The sequence below is a fragment of the Perca fluviatilis genome, chromosome 6, assembly GCF_010015445.1.
Source record: "Perca fluviatilis chromosome 6, GENO_Pfluv_1.0, whole genome shotgun sequence".
NCBI lineage: Eukaryota > Metazoa > Chordata > Actinopteri > Perciformes > Percidae > Perca > Perca fluviatilis.
The window spans coordinates 32,552,591-32,571,627 of NC_053117.1; the positions used below are offsets into that span (position 1 = coordinate 32,552,591).

Consider the following 19,037-nt stretch of genomic DNA (forward strand, 5'->3'; position numbering starts at 1 on the left):
CTATCTATCTATCTATCTATCTACTTGTGTATTTATCCTTTCTTTTCAATGTATTTTTTCCAGGCACATCTGGAAATGTTTGTGCATCAGTTTAATTACACTGTAAATTTAGCCTCTAAACAAATCTTTACAATAATGATCTTTGATGCTAAACGTTTAAGCCAGCGCGCACAAGAAGTCCTAAAAGAGCTATGGATTAAATTATCACCGCTCATAAACTTGCACGCCAACAGCTCCTACTCCAAACAAAAGACCAAGTAACATGGCTGAAAGCTGCAGGAAAAGATAGTAAGTGCACCTCAAGTCGGTATCGTTTTTCGTTGCCCTCATCCATGAGGTCAGAGGGCTGAACCTGGTCCTCCAGTCAAAGGGAACTGATGGATTTGGACTAATCAATCGATTAAAGCTACAAGGAGGCTAATGACAGTACACGAAGATGGATTTCTAGCCAGGAAGCTCCCGTTTTCTGCCAGACACGGACAAATTACACATTCATTTAAAAGCTAAGTATACAAGTTGATAAAAAGACACATTTAAGCGATGTTTAGCTGGCTGATTTGAACCATTACCTTGGGGTAAAGTTTTGTTCATCCACCATTACATTCTATATACAGTATATTAGATGTAGCTATAGGTTAGATGTGCATATAAAACTTCCATTCTGCTGTTTTTTTTTTTTTTATTTATTTTGTAAATACAATTCATTCATGTCATTTTCTATTGCATTTGAGAGTAACACCCGCTTGAGTCTGTTATGCAACTACTTGCATCGTTTGTAAATTGGAATAATGAGATTATTATTTTTGCCATATTGGGACAATATTTATACCTATGTCAGAATAATATTCCGATGTTTATTTCACATCACCTGTCCTCTGATCATGTGAAAAGAGATAAGGGTCATGGGCCACCATAATCAAATACACCTGAGGAAGGCCAAATTTTGGGACGAAACGTTGTGTGCCTGATTCTGCACTATTAAATACTTTTTCGGAGCATCGGAGTTGTGCGGACTTTAACTTATTTGTGCATGGAAAACTTCCATTACCAGGAGGATTTTTAGATGTTAAAGACTTGTTTCTCTATGGTCTCTAAAGTGAGGGAATAATACCGAACAGAATAAAGCGTGAGATTGGAAAGATATGAAACTACTTCACTTTCAATTTCATTTCATTTCATATTCCTCTCTCATTCTCTTGCATCATAGTGGTTTTGCTTACAGCGTTAAATTTGTCTGTCTTCTTGGCCTCTGGTTCCTTCATCGTGGCAGCCAGGATCTGATCCCCCTTGTAGTCTTTGTAGAGCTCAGCTAAGGTCTCCCGGGTCTCGAGATTGGTGGTTTTCAGGTGGTACGCCGGGTCCAGCTTGGCCTTTTCCTCATCTGAACCGAGCCAGGGAAAGGAGAGCAAGTGGAAGGAAATGATTTAACCAAAGCACTTTCATAGTCCATGAAGATTTATATCCAAAGTTACCCCTGATTCTGGATTAAAAGTAAATTCCCCACAATTCCCCATAACAAATAGTTACTTAAAAAGGTCCAATGTGTAGGAATTTCTCCCATCTAGCGTTGAGATCATATATCGCAATCAACTCTCTCGCACCATGCAGTTCAAACTACGTATTACATCTACGGTAGCCTTCACGCATCAAAAAGCCGGTCTCTTGCTCTTTTCAATCTTCTTTTTCTTTTTCTGGGCGAAGAAGAAGACTCCTGTTCCTGAAAATTTGGATTTTGAATATGTGTTGTCCTCCATGTTTCCTTCTTCAAACTTGCCGGGGCCGGGAAGCTACGATACCCATTAGCAGCACCTGTGAGGTTATCATGTGACAGCAAAAACGCGAAAGGCGAAGCGGTATGTCCTGTATGTCCCTTACCGGCTAACGTATTTCAAGATGGCCGCATGAATATGGAGGGTCTACCCCAGTTCATGCGAATGCAAATGTAAAATTTCAAGCCAAAAGGAATACTTGGAATTGATGGTGGTGGTAAATATTCATGAAAAAGGACAAGTTTGTGAACACAGATTTAGATAATGAACAACTAAACACGTTACACACTGGACCTTTAACAAAAAACTGTTTGATTACCCACCAGGATCCAAAACCTTCAGGTTGTTTTTTACGTGGAAGAAGTCAGAAACATTGAATTTATCCAGGTTTGTGGGGTCCTACAAAGACAAAACAAAACCAAAAAATGATGAAACCAGATTTTCTTCCTGAAATAATGTGCTTTCAACTTTGAAAACCAAAACAAAGGAAAAACCCACCTGAAGTACTATGATGTCCTTTCTGGTGAATTCTTCGTCTGTCAGCAGATCTTTAAAACTTTTGGTCTTAATGTTGAGTTGCTCAACAGCCTGAGTAGAAACAGAAATATTTAAGAAAACAAAAGCCTCTCTTGGCACACAGTTAAGGTCACCAATGTAATGAAAGGGAAAATAAAAGTGTATTTTATGTTAATTTTATTTACTCTTCATTGTCACTCAAACCGCTTGACATTAATTTCTGCTTGTTTTCTATTAAGGGGTTTTCAAAATCTGAGACTATGGGCCTCCCCTCAGACAAAGGTTGAAAAAGCCACCCCCCTCCCTGTGTTATCCTAAATTTGCAAGGAGAAACATTTGTTATACATAACGATGTGATGCAAGGCAGTGTGATGCAAGGCAGCATCTTGTGAGCCCATGTGGGCTGAGCATCTGCACCGTATCACACGAAAATCAATAACATTTTTGTGTGTGTGTGTGTGTGTGTGTGTGTGTGTGTGTGTGTGTGTGTGTGTGTGTGTAATTTTAGCCATGGTCTGTTTTACAAAATTATTTATGAGAGGATCAATGCAGGGAAAGTGTGCGAGTTCACCAACCTCATAAGAGAACACATTGCCGGTGACCTTGATGGCAACGAAGTGAGAATTATTTGTGAAGACGTTGTACAGAACAGGGCAGTGATACTTTCCTAGAAGAAAATGAAAAGAGAATCAGAAACAAGCAAGAGCGCCAGAGTAGCTTTGAATCCGCTACGGGCTGAAAACTCATCTCCTCCAGAAGTCAAGAAATACCTCGTATAATGTGCTCCCTGACAAATTATATCACCTCTCTCACATCTCCCTCCTCTACTTGCTTTAATTTGCTCTTATCTACCCAAAAGAAATTACCCTTTAACATTCTCAGTCTAATTTTCTTTTTCAAGCTGCTCTTACACACAGCAGGGCAGTAAGATAAGAGTGGCTTTGACCTTTTTAATCCAAAACTACTGTCTGATTTTGGTGATTAGAATCAGGATTATTAAGCTCTAATGACAACATCAACGTATTACCCCCCTAGTTTCTACGTGAATCCCAAAAGGTTAAAGTACATTTAACAAATGCATATTTACCATCGTTGTTCTTGGCAAAGTTGAGTTTGATGAGGGACTTTGCTTCCAGTTTCTGTAGGAAAGACGAAGGCAAAAAAAAAATAATGAAAAACTGAGGCATAAAAACATAATGGTAAAAAGTTTCCCCTTAACCTTCCATTAAACTCTCACAGAGGTCATCTTTGTGGACTTCTCTACTTTTGGAATCTTTTAAACTGTGAACCAGAGCTGAAGTTTTTCAAACTCTCACATCTTTTCAGTTTTTATATTCAGCTATTCAATAGGAAGACAAGTTCTTCACCTGAAAATGACTTTGGTAGGAGTTAAAGTCACCTTTTAGAATATTACTTGAGTAAATGTCTTAAAGTATCTGATATCTACTGTACTTAAGTATCAAAAGAAATGTTTCTGATATTAAATGTACTTAAGTTTTAGAAGTATAAGTTAAAAAAACACTGAGGTGTTCATCGTCTGTTATGTTGGCTCCAGAGCCTGCAGCAGGTCCTTCCATGACGCTATCAGTTATTATGCTTCCTCCTCTTCTTCTTCTTTAGTTTTGGCCTATTTTATTTTATTTTTTTGCCACAACAGACAGGCATTACATCACCAACTGGAATGGAGCGTGCATTACGTAACTTGCAATCTAGGAGCAATGATTCACCAAACCTGCTTTTTTCCAGTGTAACACATTTCTTCTGATTTTATTTTGTGGTAACAAGTAACTAAGATGCTTAGGGGAAATGTAGAGGAGTAAAAGTAAAACTTTCCGGAAAGAATACTTGCGTTAATAGTACATTTTGTGGGGCCTCTAAAATTGGTGTTTTAAAAGTTACATTACAATAGTTCATTTTGGTAGCTTGTGTGAACTAAAAATATTTAGCAATTTAAATTTCTTTTTTTAAAGATTTTTTAGGGGCATTTTCAGCCTTTATTTTGATAGGACAGCAAAAGACATTAAAGGGGAAAGAGAGGGGCAATGACATGCAGCAAAGTTGAACCCGGGACTGCTGCGTCAAGGAGTAAACCTCTATATGGGCACCCGCTCCACCAATTTAAATTTCAAACGTTTTATGGCTGCACCAAATTATTAATATCATTATTAAATATTTTAATGAATCTCTCAATAGTTTAGTCTATAACATACTATAACATATTACGATATTCAATTTACAATCATGTAAAATCCAGAAAGCTGAAAATCATCATCACATTTTAGAAGCTGGAACCAGGAAATTATTTGCATAATTTTTGCTTGATAAATTACTTAATGAAAAAAAATTGTTGATGATTATCTTTCAGTTCAAATGACTGAAGAATTGTTTCAGCACTACTCTGAAGCAACATTCAGGGGGAAAAAGGCTGACTGGGACTGAGCACTTATACTGCATAAGGTTGGGTATAATCCCTGAAATTTGTATGTATTGTATGTTTAGATATAGGATTATATTTCATACTTATTGCATTTTGAACTTGTATTAAATGTTCTAGTAGTAGTAGTTTGTGCCTACCTGCCAAAGAACTGCAGATAAAAAATAGCAAGTAACTAAACTCGTAAGATGCATTTCTTCTTTGTATGAGATTTTGTTGTACATGGTACCTAACATATAAAAGTACTAAACTAAAACTAAAATATGCAGGTTAATATTTAAACCACCAAGAAGCTGCCTTAACAAGATGGCAGTACATAAAAGGGGAGCAGCAGTCTGTCAACTAAACTAAACTCGCTGTATTGTCTGTTTTTTTGCTCACCTCTCCAGAGATCGGATTAGTACCAAACTTCTTGATCCATGGGACAATGCTCCTGAAACACAAGGTAGAAAGTAGGTCTGTGCAATTAATCCAAATGTAATCGTGATTATGATTTTGGCTCCCAATGATCACAAAAACAGAATATTCGAGAAAAACAATTATTTAGCTCATTACGTTTTGCAAGTAAACTGAAAAAATAAAGTTTAAATAGGAAAAGCATTAAGGCAAATTTCACAGTTGTATGCGTTTTTTTTTTTACTGTTGATTTATTTAACTTTTTCCAGTTTTTTAAGTTCAATAATTGAAACATCTTTCCAGAAGTCAATGAGTAATCGTTTTAAATTATCATTATTTCAATATTGACTGAAATAATCGTGATTATATATTTTTTCCATAATCGAGCAGCCCTAATAGAAAGGAAGTGGTCTTTATTTAAAGTGCTCATATTATGCTAATTTTCAGGTTCATAATTGTATTTAGAGGTTGTACCAGAATAGGTTTACATTGTTTAATTTTCAAAAAACACCATAAATTTGCTGTACTGCACATTGCTGCATCTCCTCTTTTCACCCTGTGTGTTGAGCTCTCTGTTTTAGCTACAGAGTGAGGCATCTCACTTCTGTTCCATCTTTGTTGGAAGTCGCACATGAGCAGTAGCTAGGTAAGGACTACTAACCATTAAGAAGCAAGAGTATGAGGGCGTGCCATGCTAGCAGCTAGGCGAGCATTATAACGTGTGTTACAAAGTGACCAACGTTTGTCACGGAAGTAAAGGCTGGACTACAATAGAGCTGTTTGGAGCAGTTGGTGAACAGTGTTTTCTGTTGGAGATGGTAAGTCCTTTTGGGGTTGACTTTGGGCTTTTTCACTTTGTAAACCTATTACATGCACAAAAAAGATATATAACACAATAAAGGAAAGGGAAAAAGCCAAAAAGCATATTATGAGCACTTTAAGGTCAAACTAGAAGCAATCGCAATAGATGTGAGCTACAATATGTTTTCAACAAACACCATTCATCCTCATCTTATTTTTGGCCTTTAACAATTTGCTTTCTAGGATTTCTAAAAGTTCCATGTAACAACAGTTGCCAGGTATTTCAACTAGTGTTGAGTAGACAGACAAATCTTCCCAGGGTTGTCTAGTAGTCTGCTTGGCTATTATATAAACATCCTATGACAGCTGTCAGTCAAAAGGTCACTTATAGTCATAGTAATGCCTATTGTAAAATGTTTTTTATTTTTTTAAATTAGCATCTACTTACAGCAGGTCAAAGACGACTCCCTCTTCAGTACAGACTGGATACTCAAACGGCTGCAGGGACAAACTGAAATGTTTCAGAGAAAACACAATATGTCAAAATGTGACGAATGGTATAAAATGTACACCAATGTATTGCTCAGCAAAACTACATGTCCAGCCAGATTTTCATAGATTTTAGTGCAAAGAGGATCAATTCTACAGAATGTGGTAGAATTTCCATCTTACAAACTCATGCTGTGTAAGTTGAAACAGGGGTACCTCAGGTCTCATTCAGGTAAAAGCCCAACATGTTCAATTCGGAAACACTTGCAGACAAAGCCATAGGTTAACTCTGGCTCTTCAAAGTTGAGGGAGACTGAGGAGGTGTATAACAAAAGGCTTGGGCCTGTGTCTCTCTGTCTCCCAAGGTCCCAAAATTAGATAATGTCCACAGGGAAAACATAGTTGAATAAACACACACACCTAAGGATAGGCTCCACTGCAGTATGGTCAGGGTGACATTGTTTTCGGTCTGTGCGGAGGTGTTCGGGGTCGTGATTACGTTAGCATATGCGTTTGCGGCGCCCGCAATATCTTTGTTTCCATTGAAGGTTCAGTTTAACTAAACATCTCCAGCATGAGTTTGAATACACCTTCAGGAAGACAGGAATTACAGAGTTGGGATGACACTACACATAACCACACTGTGGTTGAACTGTACAGTTTAATCCTAATTCTCCTCGATCGAGATTTCATTAAATACTTATGTGTAAGTCGTCAAAGTCTCCATAACCATCCTCACGTATCCAGATTAGTGCTGCTCCTGAGTTTTTCCATAACACAGAATGCAAGAAAGATCTAATGTACCTCTGCTGGAGATGGTAAACAAGTCTCTTCTTACCTGCAGTGGTCAAATGGAAGCCGTCTGAAGTTTGCCTGTGGGATTTCTGAAAAGTAAAAACAGCAAATGGCATTCATTTCCATACAATACATCCACTTGATATAAGAAATAAGACATTTTCAAAAAGAGTTACACTTCACATTCATTTGAAGACAGTAATGGGTGGAATCGTGGATATTGAAATAGTTTAACTAGCCTCTATCAAATTCAGCGAAGCAGGAAACACAGAGTTGCCAGTGTATTAGTCACATCTACTGTTTGTTTTTTAAACACTCCCCTCTGGCAGGAGGATACGGTCCATTAACCAAAACCTCACGCATTAAGAACAGTTTCTTACTGACTGCAGTGGGCCTCATCAACAAGGCCCGGCACCCGCACTGACAGACTCTTAACCCTGACCATTGCACACATTATACATACTGTGAACTTTTGCACATGCCCTGATCAATATTTTTGCACACCCTGCACTAAACCGTACAGCCTTCCTTCATTCCCTTTCTTAAAACAGTTATAATGTAATGCACATATTTGTTATATTGTGTATTTTTACATACTTTTTAAATTGTAATATATATATATATATATATATTCTGTATGCACAAAATACACCAAGGCTAATTCCATGCAGGTGAAAACTTATTTTGGTAATAAATATGATTCGGATTCAAATTCGGTAGCTAAAACTATTCTATTACAGTGGTTTCCAACATGGAGTTCGTGACCCCCACATGTACTCTGAAACGGGGAATTCTGCATAATGAGTAATTTTACTTTTGGTATATTGATGCTAATACTTTTGTATTTATACTTTATACTTACTTTATACTTAAGTAAGATTTTGAATGCAGAACTTTGACTAGTTACAGTAGTGCACAAATACTTACAGTTACAGTATTTGTGCACTGTAGTATTGCTACTTTTACTCAAGTAAAAGATCTGAGTACTTCTTCCACCACTGGCTAAGAATAAAACAAGATATAAAGACAAAAACCACACGGTAACTTCATAGCTAACTATATCTGTTAGCGTTTGTTTTAACCAGTAAACGTAAAGGTTGAAACTGGAATGAAATAAATATGAAATAAAACTCACCTGATCGCTTCCCTCCATAAAAGTGTGTGTACTCTGAACATGTAATGTACCTATAAGGCGGATAAAACACACAGACAAATAAGAGGAAAGACAATGAAGCAACCTTTAATAAATGGAAACCTAAATTAATGCTAGAAATGAGCTGCTGTAAGTTTTCTAGCTAGCTCGTTAGCAAACACTATTAGCTAGCTAGGCTAACAACAACAGTGTTGCGGTGCAACGCTAACGTTATTGTTCAGCATAACTTTGATACTTACATTTTGTCTTTTTGGTGCTGTCGCTTCCCCATTTTGAGTTTTTTGTGTAGATCTGAAAGATTATTTTGGTAAAAACAACAGACTTTAACGTCAACAACACGAAACCTTCTTCGCCTTTTTGTGACTTCCTGTTTACGTTCTACGTCGTCGTTGTCATTAACCGGATACGACTTATAACAACGGCACTCTGTCGCCCCCGCTGGATGAGGGCCTGCATTTTATTTATTTATTAGCAAACCCCACATTTCTTACATGCATCATCATTTTGTGAGAAAATAGTTTAATATATATTTAGAATAAAGTTTTTTTTAATTTCATTTTGGGGAGAGCTCATTGCATGGGTGGGTTATGGTCTCAAAAAATATAAAAATGCAAGTCTCCTTCAAAACCAATCCAAGGCACACTGTAAAGTTTGTGCTAAATTAAAATGGCTTTATTTTACATGGCAACACGTATTTGAAATGACCAATGCGTTGCGATCAACATAAGTCTTCATGACCTTGGTAAAATAAAATGGATAGTTTTTGAAGGAGACTTGCATTTTATATGTTTGAGACCATATGTCCCCCAAGCAAAATGAAATAAGCACAGTACCCAAAGAGAAAAAGGAAAAGAAAAATATAATACAGAGTAGCAACACTGCCTGCATACCTGAGTTACAACTGGCTTTCATTTCTCCCATCACCCATTAGGTGCATAGTAATCCTGTCATAGATAGTTTAAATTCTATACTTGCCGTCTATTATTTATCTTTTTTTCTCTCGCGTGCAATCTATCTTCTTTCTACTCCATTACTATGCTTTAAATTTGTACCACACAACTAACTGGACACACATGACAAAAAAAACAATGCAGAATAAATTCGTCTACAATGAGTTTATTTTGATATGACATTTCATTAATTTAAAGTAATCTCAGAATCATGGCTAATCATTCAATTCTTCTAACAAGCAAAAGGAGCAATCAAAAATCGTTAATAGGCATGATCCCTAGCCAGGTGGTTAGTAATGTGTAGTAACGTGTAGGAGAAGGTATATTCAGATTGCCTGGCGCACACGTCTTCTGAAGCACGGACACCTTATACAGGTACTATCAACCACTCCCAAAAAAAAACATAAACAAAGAATAAGTCAAAGGTGGATCCATTACACTGTAAGCAGGAATTAAACTTCAAACAAAACCCTTTGTAGATAAAGGATACTTTGCAGTGATGGTTGTTGTATAGAAAAAAAATTCATACAGAGCAGCAACACTGCCTGCATCCCTGAGTTACAACTGGCTTTCATTTCTCCCATCACTCATAGCACTTCAACAGCTTATGACAGAAACACACCAGTCAAAAGAACAAAGATTACAAACTTCTTGTTGCAAAATGAACAACTCAATAGCAAGTGAATGTTCTCGTTCTTGGCACTTTATCTGTCAGGCAGAACCAAAATTTGATGGCATTTATGAAACAAAGGTTGGGTTAACAGACAGACAAACATAAATTTGTATTAATGACAAAGTTGTAACAATAAGGAAGTAGAGCATATACTGACAAAAACAGAGGGGTTAAAGAGCCAGTCAGTAAAGTGGATCGTAGTTGTTTGCTTGCAAAGTGCAATAATATGTGGATTTCTATTCGCTAAGAGAGCAAAAAATTAAAAAAAGGTTCACAATGTTGTTCCCTTTGAGAACAAATGAAGTCCATATAAATGGTAAGTTGTTGCCGGCATTTGCTCAGTAATGTCCTGAAAATAAAAGTAGTGTTTTTTTCCAAGTGAAATGTCTGCAGGTTCATAAAACAGTCTTTGAGTTTTCTGGTGAAAAAAGAAAAATCACCGCAAATCCATCATGGTTACAGTGTCATTGGTGATGTTGACATGTCCCGCGTGCTGAAAAGGAGAAACAGATTGGAGTCAGAAAAAAACAAGCTCAATGCTGTACTGCTTGTACAAAATAATAAAAATATGCAGTATTTTCCCAAATCAATGATGGCCATTATTGAGAAGGTACATTTAAAAGAAACACAATTGAACAAAAGAAGAAAAAAAATGAAATCCTTTTCCTTTTTTTAAGAACCTACCTAAGAAACAGACTATACTTAGAAAGACAGATATACAGTATCTCACAAAAGTGAGTACACCCCTCACATTTTAGTAAATATTTCATTATATCTTTTAATGGGACAACACTGAAGACATTACACTTTGCTACAATGTAAAGTATTAAGTGTACAGCTTGTATAACAGTGTAAATGTGCTGTCCCCTCAAAATAACTCAACACAGCCATTAATGTCTAAACCGCTGGACACTAAAGTCACTACATCCCTATGTTAAATTCCCATAGAGGCAGGCAGAGTTTTATTTTTAAAGGCCAGCTATTTGATGGATCCAGGATACTATGCATCCTGATAAAGTTCCCTTGGTCTTTCTTTGGTATTAAAATAGCCCCACATCATCACATACCCTTCACCATACCTAGAGATTGGCATGGGGTACTTTCCATAAGATCATCTCTCAATGCAAATTAAACCAGCTAATAGGCTAACTGAAATAAGACCATGCCAATCTCTAGGTATGGTGAAGGCTATGTGATGATGTGGGGCTATTTTAATTCCAAAGACCAAGGTAACTTTATCAGGATGCATAGTATCCTGGATCCATGAAATAACTGGCCTTTAAAAATAAAAATCTGCCTGCCTCTATGGGAATTTAACATAGGGGTGGACTGACTTTTGTTGCCAGCAGTTTAAACATTAATGGCTGTGTTGAGTTATTTTGAGGGGACTGCACATTTACACTGTTATACAAGCTGGACACTTAATACTTTACATTGTAGCAAAGTGTAATTTCTTCAGTATTGTCCCATTAAAAGATTTAATGAAATATTTACTAAAATGTGATGGGTGTACTCACTTTTGTGAGATACTGTAGATGGCAGACACCACTAGAGTGAGAAAAGATATACTGTTTGGAATTTAGGAGATCAGACTCATTAAAACAAGATAAAATGCCAACCATTATCACACTTGTTCCCAGTGCAGTTTTCCTTGTCTCACTGGATCAGACAAATTGTGCACTAATATCAAGAAACTAATATCAAGAAAGTTATACTTATTAGACTCTAGTAAATTGATGAAATAAACCAATTTGAAACAGAAACAATCAAATATGTTTTCCCCCAGAATCAATATTTCAGTAAGAGATAAAACTGCAGGTAGAGGTGTACTCACTGTAAATAGAGGGGGTTCTTTGCTGTGAGGATGAAAGCCTTTCTGTTTACATGTGGAGATCTCATCTGTTCCTCGATCCGTCAACTTGAAGTAGCCGATTCTGGGACAAAAACACAAATCACACACAGTCACACGTTAGCATAAGATACACTGGTGGCATGCCGACATGACAAACACATAACAATGGGTAACGAGACCAAGCTAAAAGACTTCTGACTCACTCGTTAAATTTAGGCGAGCAGACGATAGCGATGGCCTCCGGCAGCATCATCTGGTAGGAGCAGTGTGTGTGCAGGTCGACGCTGGACAGGAAGGCCGTCTGTGTGGGGTGAGTCTGGGAAGCACACAGTGGACATACTTTAGTTTACCTCAACTGATTATCAATGCACATAGAAGACCTACTGTATGCTTCCTTGTTCCTCTTCTTCTATTTATGTTGTAGACCAAAAGTAAGGGCACAAGTGTTATGTGTAAATATACAAGTGTACAAATACAAAGAAGCCAAAGTTCAACAACCGTAAAATCAATCATGTGTAGATTGTTGATATAATAACTCAAGCTCTGTGGTTACATGGGCCGGGTGATAGTCTAAAGTTCAATTGTTTTTTTCTTTTCTTTTGTGGCAATGAATCATAATAATAAAACACTTTTGGTATAATGTGTAAAGATAATTTTGCTAAATTCTGTTGCAGCAAGTACCAAGATAAGCAAAGCATTCTATTTTACGTGTGAACAGTTTTGTCTTATTTAATTTCACTGCATTAAACATCAGTTTGATTACATTGTAAGTGATTTTGATCGCAATATCTATCAACATCTAAAAAAATATTTATTTTAATATTGTGATATTGAATTGAGTCACATTGATACATTCTCATGAGTTTGAGTTCACTATTTATTTAAAACGTAACCTATCCTGTTCCTGTATCGCATCATTGCTTAATGACAATGTTTTCGATGCTTGAAAAGGTTTCTCCAATCAAGTTCCACTGTAGCAGCATTAAGAAAATCTTAATTCGGTGTCATGGCAGGAATACACACTACACGTTACATTAAAGTGTATTAAATTATCATCTCTTTGCATTACACATATTCTGTATACTTTATATTGTGAACTTTTGCACATGCCTTGGACAATATTTTGCACAGTCCTGCAAAAAAAACAAACAGACATATTGTGCACTTTTTTTAAATAATATTTTCTACATTTCTATTGTCGATTTTATTTTATTCAATTATATTGATATAATAATATATTTTCTTGACTGTTGCAGTACTTGCTTTTATCTTTTATTTTCTCTTACTATGTGTATTGTTATGCACCAAAACACAAAGGCAAATTTCTTGTATGTAAAAACCTACTTGGCAATAAACGTTTCTAAACATGCAAAATACACAAATATGGGATTCATGGCATTGCGAGTTTTTTTTCCTTTACGGTACAGCAGGATTAGCCTGTACTCCCTTTGTGGTTTACACAAGGCAAGAAGGCGATAATTTGACAGCATTGGCCAGAACTTGCCCATCTTTACTCACATGTATCCAGCCCAGGGTGATGAGATCATACTGGTCCTGTATAAGGAAGAGTTCCTCCTCATTTTCTGTGTCACAATAGTCCGGTCCACCACTCTGCTTTGGTATGATGACGTGGGTTATGGTAAACGCATTTCTGGTCTGGAACAAACGCACACAAAAAAAAGTCACACTTTTGCAACCCTTTAAATGATGCACACAGCAGTAACCGTCTGCCAAAATGCTATCCAAGGACTCTGTCTGGACACAATTAACAGAGCACTAACTGGTTTGCTGCTGGCAAAAAAAAAAAACGCTTGGTCATGCTCATTAAAAAGTGATAAGCGCTTTAAGTTAAACCGAACAGCAAATGATATAATTCAAACAAAAGCCACAGCAGAACTGAAGTCTCAAGATTATGTTCCGCCCCTCTGGGACGGGAGCTCAGCTGATATCTCGGTTTCGAAATCCACATTCCTTACATATTCATAGACTATATAATATATAGTATAATATGAATTATGGAAAACATCCTGAAACGGCAAGGTTTTGTTTTCATAATAAACTCTAACCATCTCAGGTTATGGCATTCAATGATGCAAAATCTTAAGTTTCACTGATGATTAAAACTCAAAAGAAACATTTTATTATACTTTTTTTTTTTATCATCTCATTTATACTCCTTTTTATGCTTCCTGTAACAGACCTATTCAGAAGGGGAGTCAATCATTTTTGTATCAACACAGTTGCCGTGTTTCAGAGTCTTACCAGTTTGCCACACAGGATGCCACAAGTTTCAACAGCGCGGCTTGTGTTAGCCTCGGCTAACCTCAGGAAGCTCCGGCACAGCTCAGCGGGAACAGCCAACTGCCGGAGGGCATCCACCATTGTATCTGCAAATACCATGTAGATGAAAAGACAAAGTGAGATCCTTGTGATGTTCTAAACCAAGGCATGGTGCAAGCAGGAAATGAAGTAGGTCAGGGGGAAAGAAAACAGCTCAGAAGTATAAATACTTTAATGCAGGAGTAGAGCAGTATTTAAATCCTCGGGAGGCCGGCCCCCTCGTGTCTGAAAAAGATTAACTCACTGTTGTTCCCTGGGCTGACCAGAAACCCGGGCTTGAGCGACCGGTCGACGGTGGGCATGCTGGCCGCAGGTGTGCTGTTGGTTGCAGGGGGGAAATTGTATTGGTGGTTGGTGCCGCCAGACAGGCCCCCTGGGCTCTGTGGGGGGGTGGGGGAGATTTGGGGGGGGCCCTGAATGCCTGGAAGGAGGGGCAGGTCAGGGGAAGGCGTGGCGGGCGTCGGGAACTCCAAGAGCACGCGCTGGCGTTCCTTCTCCAGCTCCTGGCGGCGGATCATCACCTCGAAGGCACTGAACTGCTCCTGCTCCCGCTGCCGCTGCTGCATCTTGGCCACGCGCTCCCGCTCTGCATCCAGCGCTCGCTGCTTGGCCTGCTCCCGCGCCAAGGCCTCCTCCTCCGCTTTCTGAGCGCATAGAAAACACATCAAGTACAAGTTTTGAGTTTCAGCAGGTGGTCTCTTCTGTTTTCTTCTATTGTTCTCCTATCACAGCAGTTTTGTTGCAGAGAAATTCATGTGCGGTGTAATTTGATTTCAACTTTATATCTATTATCAATCGCTGTCGCACAAAATGTGACTTTTCAAGGTTAATGTCATTGTCTCGGTCCATTTACTCTATTAATGAAGAAATGTGCCTTTCATTACAACCGTGGTATGCAGTTTCTGATGAATGTTTCCCTCCATTTAGGGTTCGTGTCAGCACACTGTAAAATCAGTGTACATTGCTTGCTGTATTGTAAATGTATTAGATATTTTTTTTACATTATGTTTAATGTCTAACCAAAATAGTTTTCTTTGGGTGTCAAAATGCATTAACTAAAAAAGCAATTGCTACAAGAGACTGTTAACGGATCTATAATGAAAGAAGTTAACAGACAGTTTACCTTTTTGACAAGATATTGTGCATACTCTTGTTCAAATCTCTGCAAAAGAGCTTTTTTCAGAATCTCTGCTTGAGGAAAAGCAACATCCTTCAGTTTCTGGAGAAGAGAGAAAAACGGTTTGCTCAGTTATTCCCTTAAAAACAATTGAGAATATGTAATATAGGAATAGGAGAGTCAGGTGTCCTCTACACTTTTGCCGTCGGGAGGGTTAATTTATTATTATTTATTATGTTATTCTCTGCATTGCATATGTACTACTGGACGCAAATTAATTCCTTGCTCTCCTTTGAGAAAATGAAAAGCATTTGATCAGTATAAACACTGTATGCCTACCTTTAGTGTGTCCTTCTTCTCAGGAATGTTAGCGGTCTTGTACTCCCGATGTTTGGGAAGTCGTTCTATAAAGAGACTTTGTAAAAAGTAAAAATCTTGTTATTAACTTAACCATTTTTGTTTATGCTTGCACTGAGAATGCTTGTTCAAAACTCTGGCCTAAAAACTGTAATTCAGAGAAATGACAGACTACATAGACTGGTTGGTTTCCTGAAAACAAAAACTACTAATCGTACATCGGAGGCATCGCAAAATAGAGAACGGGCATGCTGAAGTCACTCTATTCAATTAATGTACCAAATACAATCAAACAAATAAAATCTCATTACAAGCTGATCAACGGCTCAGTCCAGCCTATCACTGTAGACACTTACGTGATATACTTATTATAAAGGACGAAGGCGCTCTCAATGTTGCCCTCCTCTGCGTAGATGTTAGCCATGCGGATCATCTCCATGCCGGAGCGGAAATAGCGGCGCGGGGGTACATCGTCATTAACTCCGACTGAGCTTCCCTTCTTGGTCAGAGCGCGGACCCGCTCCTCCGGCTGCAGACTGACGTCAGTGTGGTCCGTCATCATGACAGCTCAACCTGGAACGCTGAGAGGACAAGCTGAAGATTTTAATACTATATTCAGTGGAGTCTGCAACTTAACGTTGTGGTGATAAATCTGAAGCATGAACACTGCCAGCCAAAAAGCTTTTCCAACACTGGGTTATTATTTGATTGCTGCTGTAACAATAATTAATAAAGTCTCTCTCTCTCTCTATCCATTCAATCCTTACTTAGAATACATTTCTGTAAAAAAAAAAAAAAAAAAGCCCCAACTTATATTTTGATTACTACATAATTTAAGTGTTAATAATAATATATATTTTTTTAACTTTTTGACTCACTGTATCCCTGTAAGCGACGTAGATAGTTTCAGTATCAAATACTGAGTGATCTGTCTCTTAAACTTCTGCCACCAACTCAAAGCACAACAAAATGACATTTCTAAACCTCAATAACAATATCCAGGTTTTCCTGGGTAACCCACAGTCAGTTTTCATTTAAACAAGTTACAACAAGTAATACAGTCAATGCAGGATATCTGCTGAACAAAAACACATTGAAAAAAAACTACCTGCATGGCATGCCCACAATGGGTGAGAATTGTGATTTGGGTGAACTCAACTGACCTCTTTGGCACAGGTAGCAGACAACATACTGTATATTTGTGTTACTGTTGATGTCAAACCGTGTGTTTGTGTTCATAACACTGGTCTAAGAGACACGTTTCCTTCCACTTTCAATGGTAATAAAATGTTTATTAGGAATTCAATTTGTCAGGAAACAACAAATGACGCAGAAATATTAGTGAAAAGTCAAAAATACTTCAAACCTAATACGGCTATGATGTGTTGATGTGAAGGCTTCATAATTCATTCTTAAGTACGATATGCACGTATGTTTTTAGTCAATCAATTCAGTGTGTGTGCAAAACCACACAATATGCTGTACAAAGTAGCACGAAGAGGGAGTGTTTCTCTCTTCACACCCTGAATTGAGTTTATTAAGAAAAAAACAATTGACTCTGCTGCGGACGGTCTATTTGGTATGACTTGAGGTTTTTGACTCTTTATTGATCAAATGAAGACAAATGTGAGAACGCTTCATCAGCATGCTGACTAATAGTCAGATGGCCTGTATGGATGGCTGCCATGATTCTTGGCTAGCCGGTGCAGCACAGAAAAAAAGTTTTAAAAGATTACAATTTTTCATCCTCTCTGTCAAGCAAAAACCATGCATCTCCAAATGTGTTGATTTTGAATGTTTGCAATAAACTATAGGATGAAGTGTTCCTTTATGTGTTGAGATAACTGTCCTACTTCTTAAATGTAATAAACTATTTAATAAGCCTCTTGGATCAGCTGGAAAATGCATCATCGCAAAGCTGAAAACAGGGGCTGTTTTTCTGACACCATGAAAAGTTGACTTTTAAAAGATGCGTGGTTCTCGCACGACAGCGACGCTAGAAACAGGATATTATACAATACTGCATTGCTGTAGATTAAACTACCCAACAGTAATAAAAGAGTTAACAGTTATCACCAGACTTACTGTATATGTTATGTATCATCTACAGATTCTGTGTCACCCAGACAATGTCCTGTTGCAGATGCGCAACTATGGGCCCTTTTCAGCTTAAGTAATGACTCACATAACATTACTTTCACCTCATTTACAAAACCTCCTGGTCTACTGACATGCTCTGGGTGTCATACAAATATGTTTTTCCCTCCATGAGCTCTTGATATCTAGCTAGCCCTGTCACTACAGTGACCAATGCCTCTCAACGACGTCGCGTTAGCCACGCTAATTTAGCAAAGCACCACGAGTTTAAAACGGTTAATCAGCTCAACGCCACTGAGAAACGTTGTCTTCATTCTTCACCTACCTGATCGAGCTGTAAACTGAAGCTCCCAGAGGCCTACATATAGCTACATCAAAATACGATCGAATTACAGAGTCCTGAAAACGAATTACTTCAGTGGGGCTGCGCCTACAGCATCTGTGGCTACTCTTCCGCAATCTAAACAACTTCCGCCTGACGCATCCCACGCACACGTCACCAGGGAGTCGGAAAATATCGATATGCTATCGATTACTTGTTGATAGCGTTCTCGCTTTAGGTGTGAGAGGTCCCGGGTTCCTGGACGAATTACTGTAATATATTACTTATCTTTGTTACGCATGTGTGCAAAATTCACTGTTGCTACCTTGCCTTGTCTAATCAAAGATATGTGTCCATATTCATAATATAATATTCATAATACTTGATACCAAAGAGAACAAAAAGAACAATATAAAACAAACAGCATCTTCTGAAATATAGTCGAATAGAAGTATTTCCAACATTGTGTAAACAGAATAAAAATCCATACTTTTAAATGTTCTTGCATAAAAAAACACACAGAAAATACAGAAATAAAATTAAACTTTCCTCTCTGAGCTCCATACCATACATGGCTACTACATTACTCCATTACAATTACCATTTATTAGAACAAGAATCATTTACAATTAAAAAAAAAAAAAACATTTATTTGTATCAAAATTTAATCCCAATCTTAAAAATTTGTTTGTTGGGTAAATTTAATTTTAAAGTTTACCTCTTTTACCTTAGGAAGAAGTGGAAATGAGATATAACTCTTCCTTATTTTCTTAACCTATAATATATATATATAGGAAGGTTGTCTCGCAAAGCTGCGCCAAGGTGGCGCCATTTGGTCACTGCTTGGACGCCTGGCCAATCCTAGCGCGCGAATGCTATTGAAAGGCGGGTCTTGCCTAGAACTGCAGTTGGATCTATAATAACGCACGATGGTCAAAATTTATAATAAGCATAACCAATTAGGGCAAGCAAATTT

At 37.7% G+C, this 19,037-nt stretch overlaps 2 protein-coding genes across 3 annotated transcripts in view; both read right to left on the minus strand.

Annotated features, from left to right (window-relative positions):
* ppil2 (peptidylprolyl isomerase (cyclophilin)-like 2) overlaps positions 1–8,750 on the minus strand; it is a 30,564-nt gene extending 21,814 nt beyond the window's left edge. The window contains exons 1-10 of the mRNA XM_039803792.1: positions 8,593–8,750; positions 8,336–8,385; positions 7,244–7,289; positions 6,365–6,427; positions 5,101–5,152; positions 3,373–3,424; positions 2,861–2,952; positions 2,268–2,357; positions 2,093–2,168; positions 1,221–1,381 (exon numbers count right to left, since the gene is read on the minus strand). Coding sequence (XP_039659726.1) covers positions 1,221–1,381; positions 2,093–2,168; positions 2,268–2,357; positions 2,861–2,952; positions 3,373–3,424; positions 5,101–5,152; positions 6,365–6,427; positions 7,244–7,289; positions 8,336–8,385; positions 8,593–8,624 — 714 coding nt within the window. The 5' untranslated portion in view covers positions 8,625–8,750. The remainder of the gene's footprint in view (positions 1–1,220; positions 1,382–2,092; positions 2,169–2,267; positions 2,358–2,860; positions 2,953–3,372; positions 3,425–5,100; positions 5,153–6,364; positions 6,428–7,243; positions 7,290–8,335; positions 8,386–8,592) is intronic.
* Positions 8,751–9,938: 1,188 nt separating this feature from the next.
* On the minus strand, positions 9,939–18,220 carry LOC120561217 (STAM-binding protein-like A). Of its 2 annotated transcripts, none has more exons than XM_039804239.1 (10): positions 17,728–18,220; positions 15,999–16,223; positions 15,625–15,700; positions 15,292–15,387; positions 14,413–14,812; positions 14,091–14,215; positions 13,347–13,484; positions 12,032–12,144; positions 11,811–11,910; positions 9,939–10,469 (listed from the first exon to the last, which is right to left on the minus strand). In XM_039804239.1, exons 2-10 carry the CDS (start codon positions 16,202–16,204, stop codon positions 10,413–10,415), a joined length of 1,311 nt encoding a protein of 436 aa, XP_039660173.1. In that variant the 5' UTR covers positions 16,205–16,223; positions 17,728–18,220; the 3' UTR covers positions 9,939–10,412. The 2 variants fall into 2 exon arrangements, with proteins under 2 accessions (XP_039660173.1, XP_039660172.1); XM_039804238.1 differs by having other exon boundaries at positions 18,065–18,219.
* Positions 18,221–19,037: the final 817 nt, after the last annotated feature.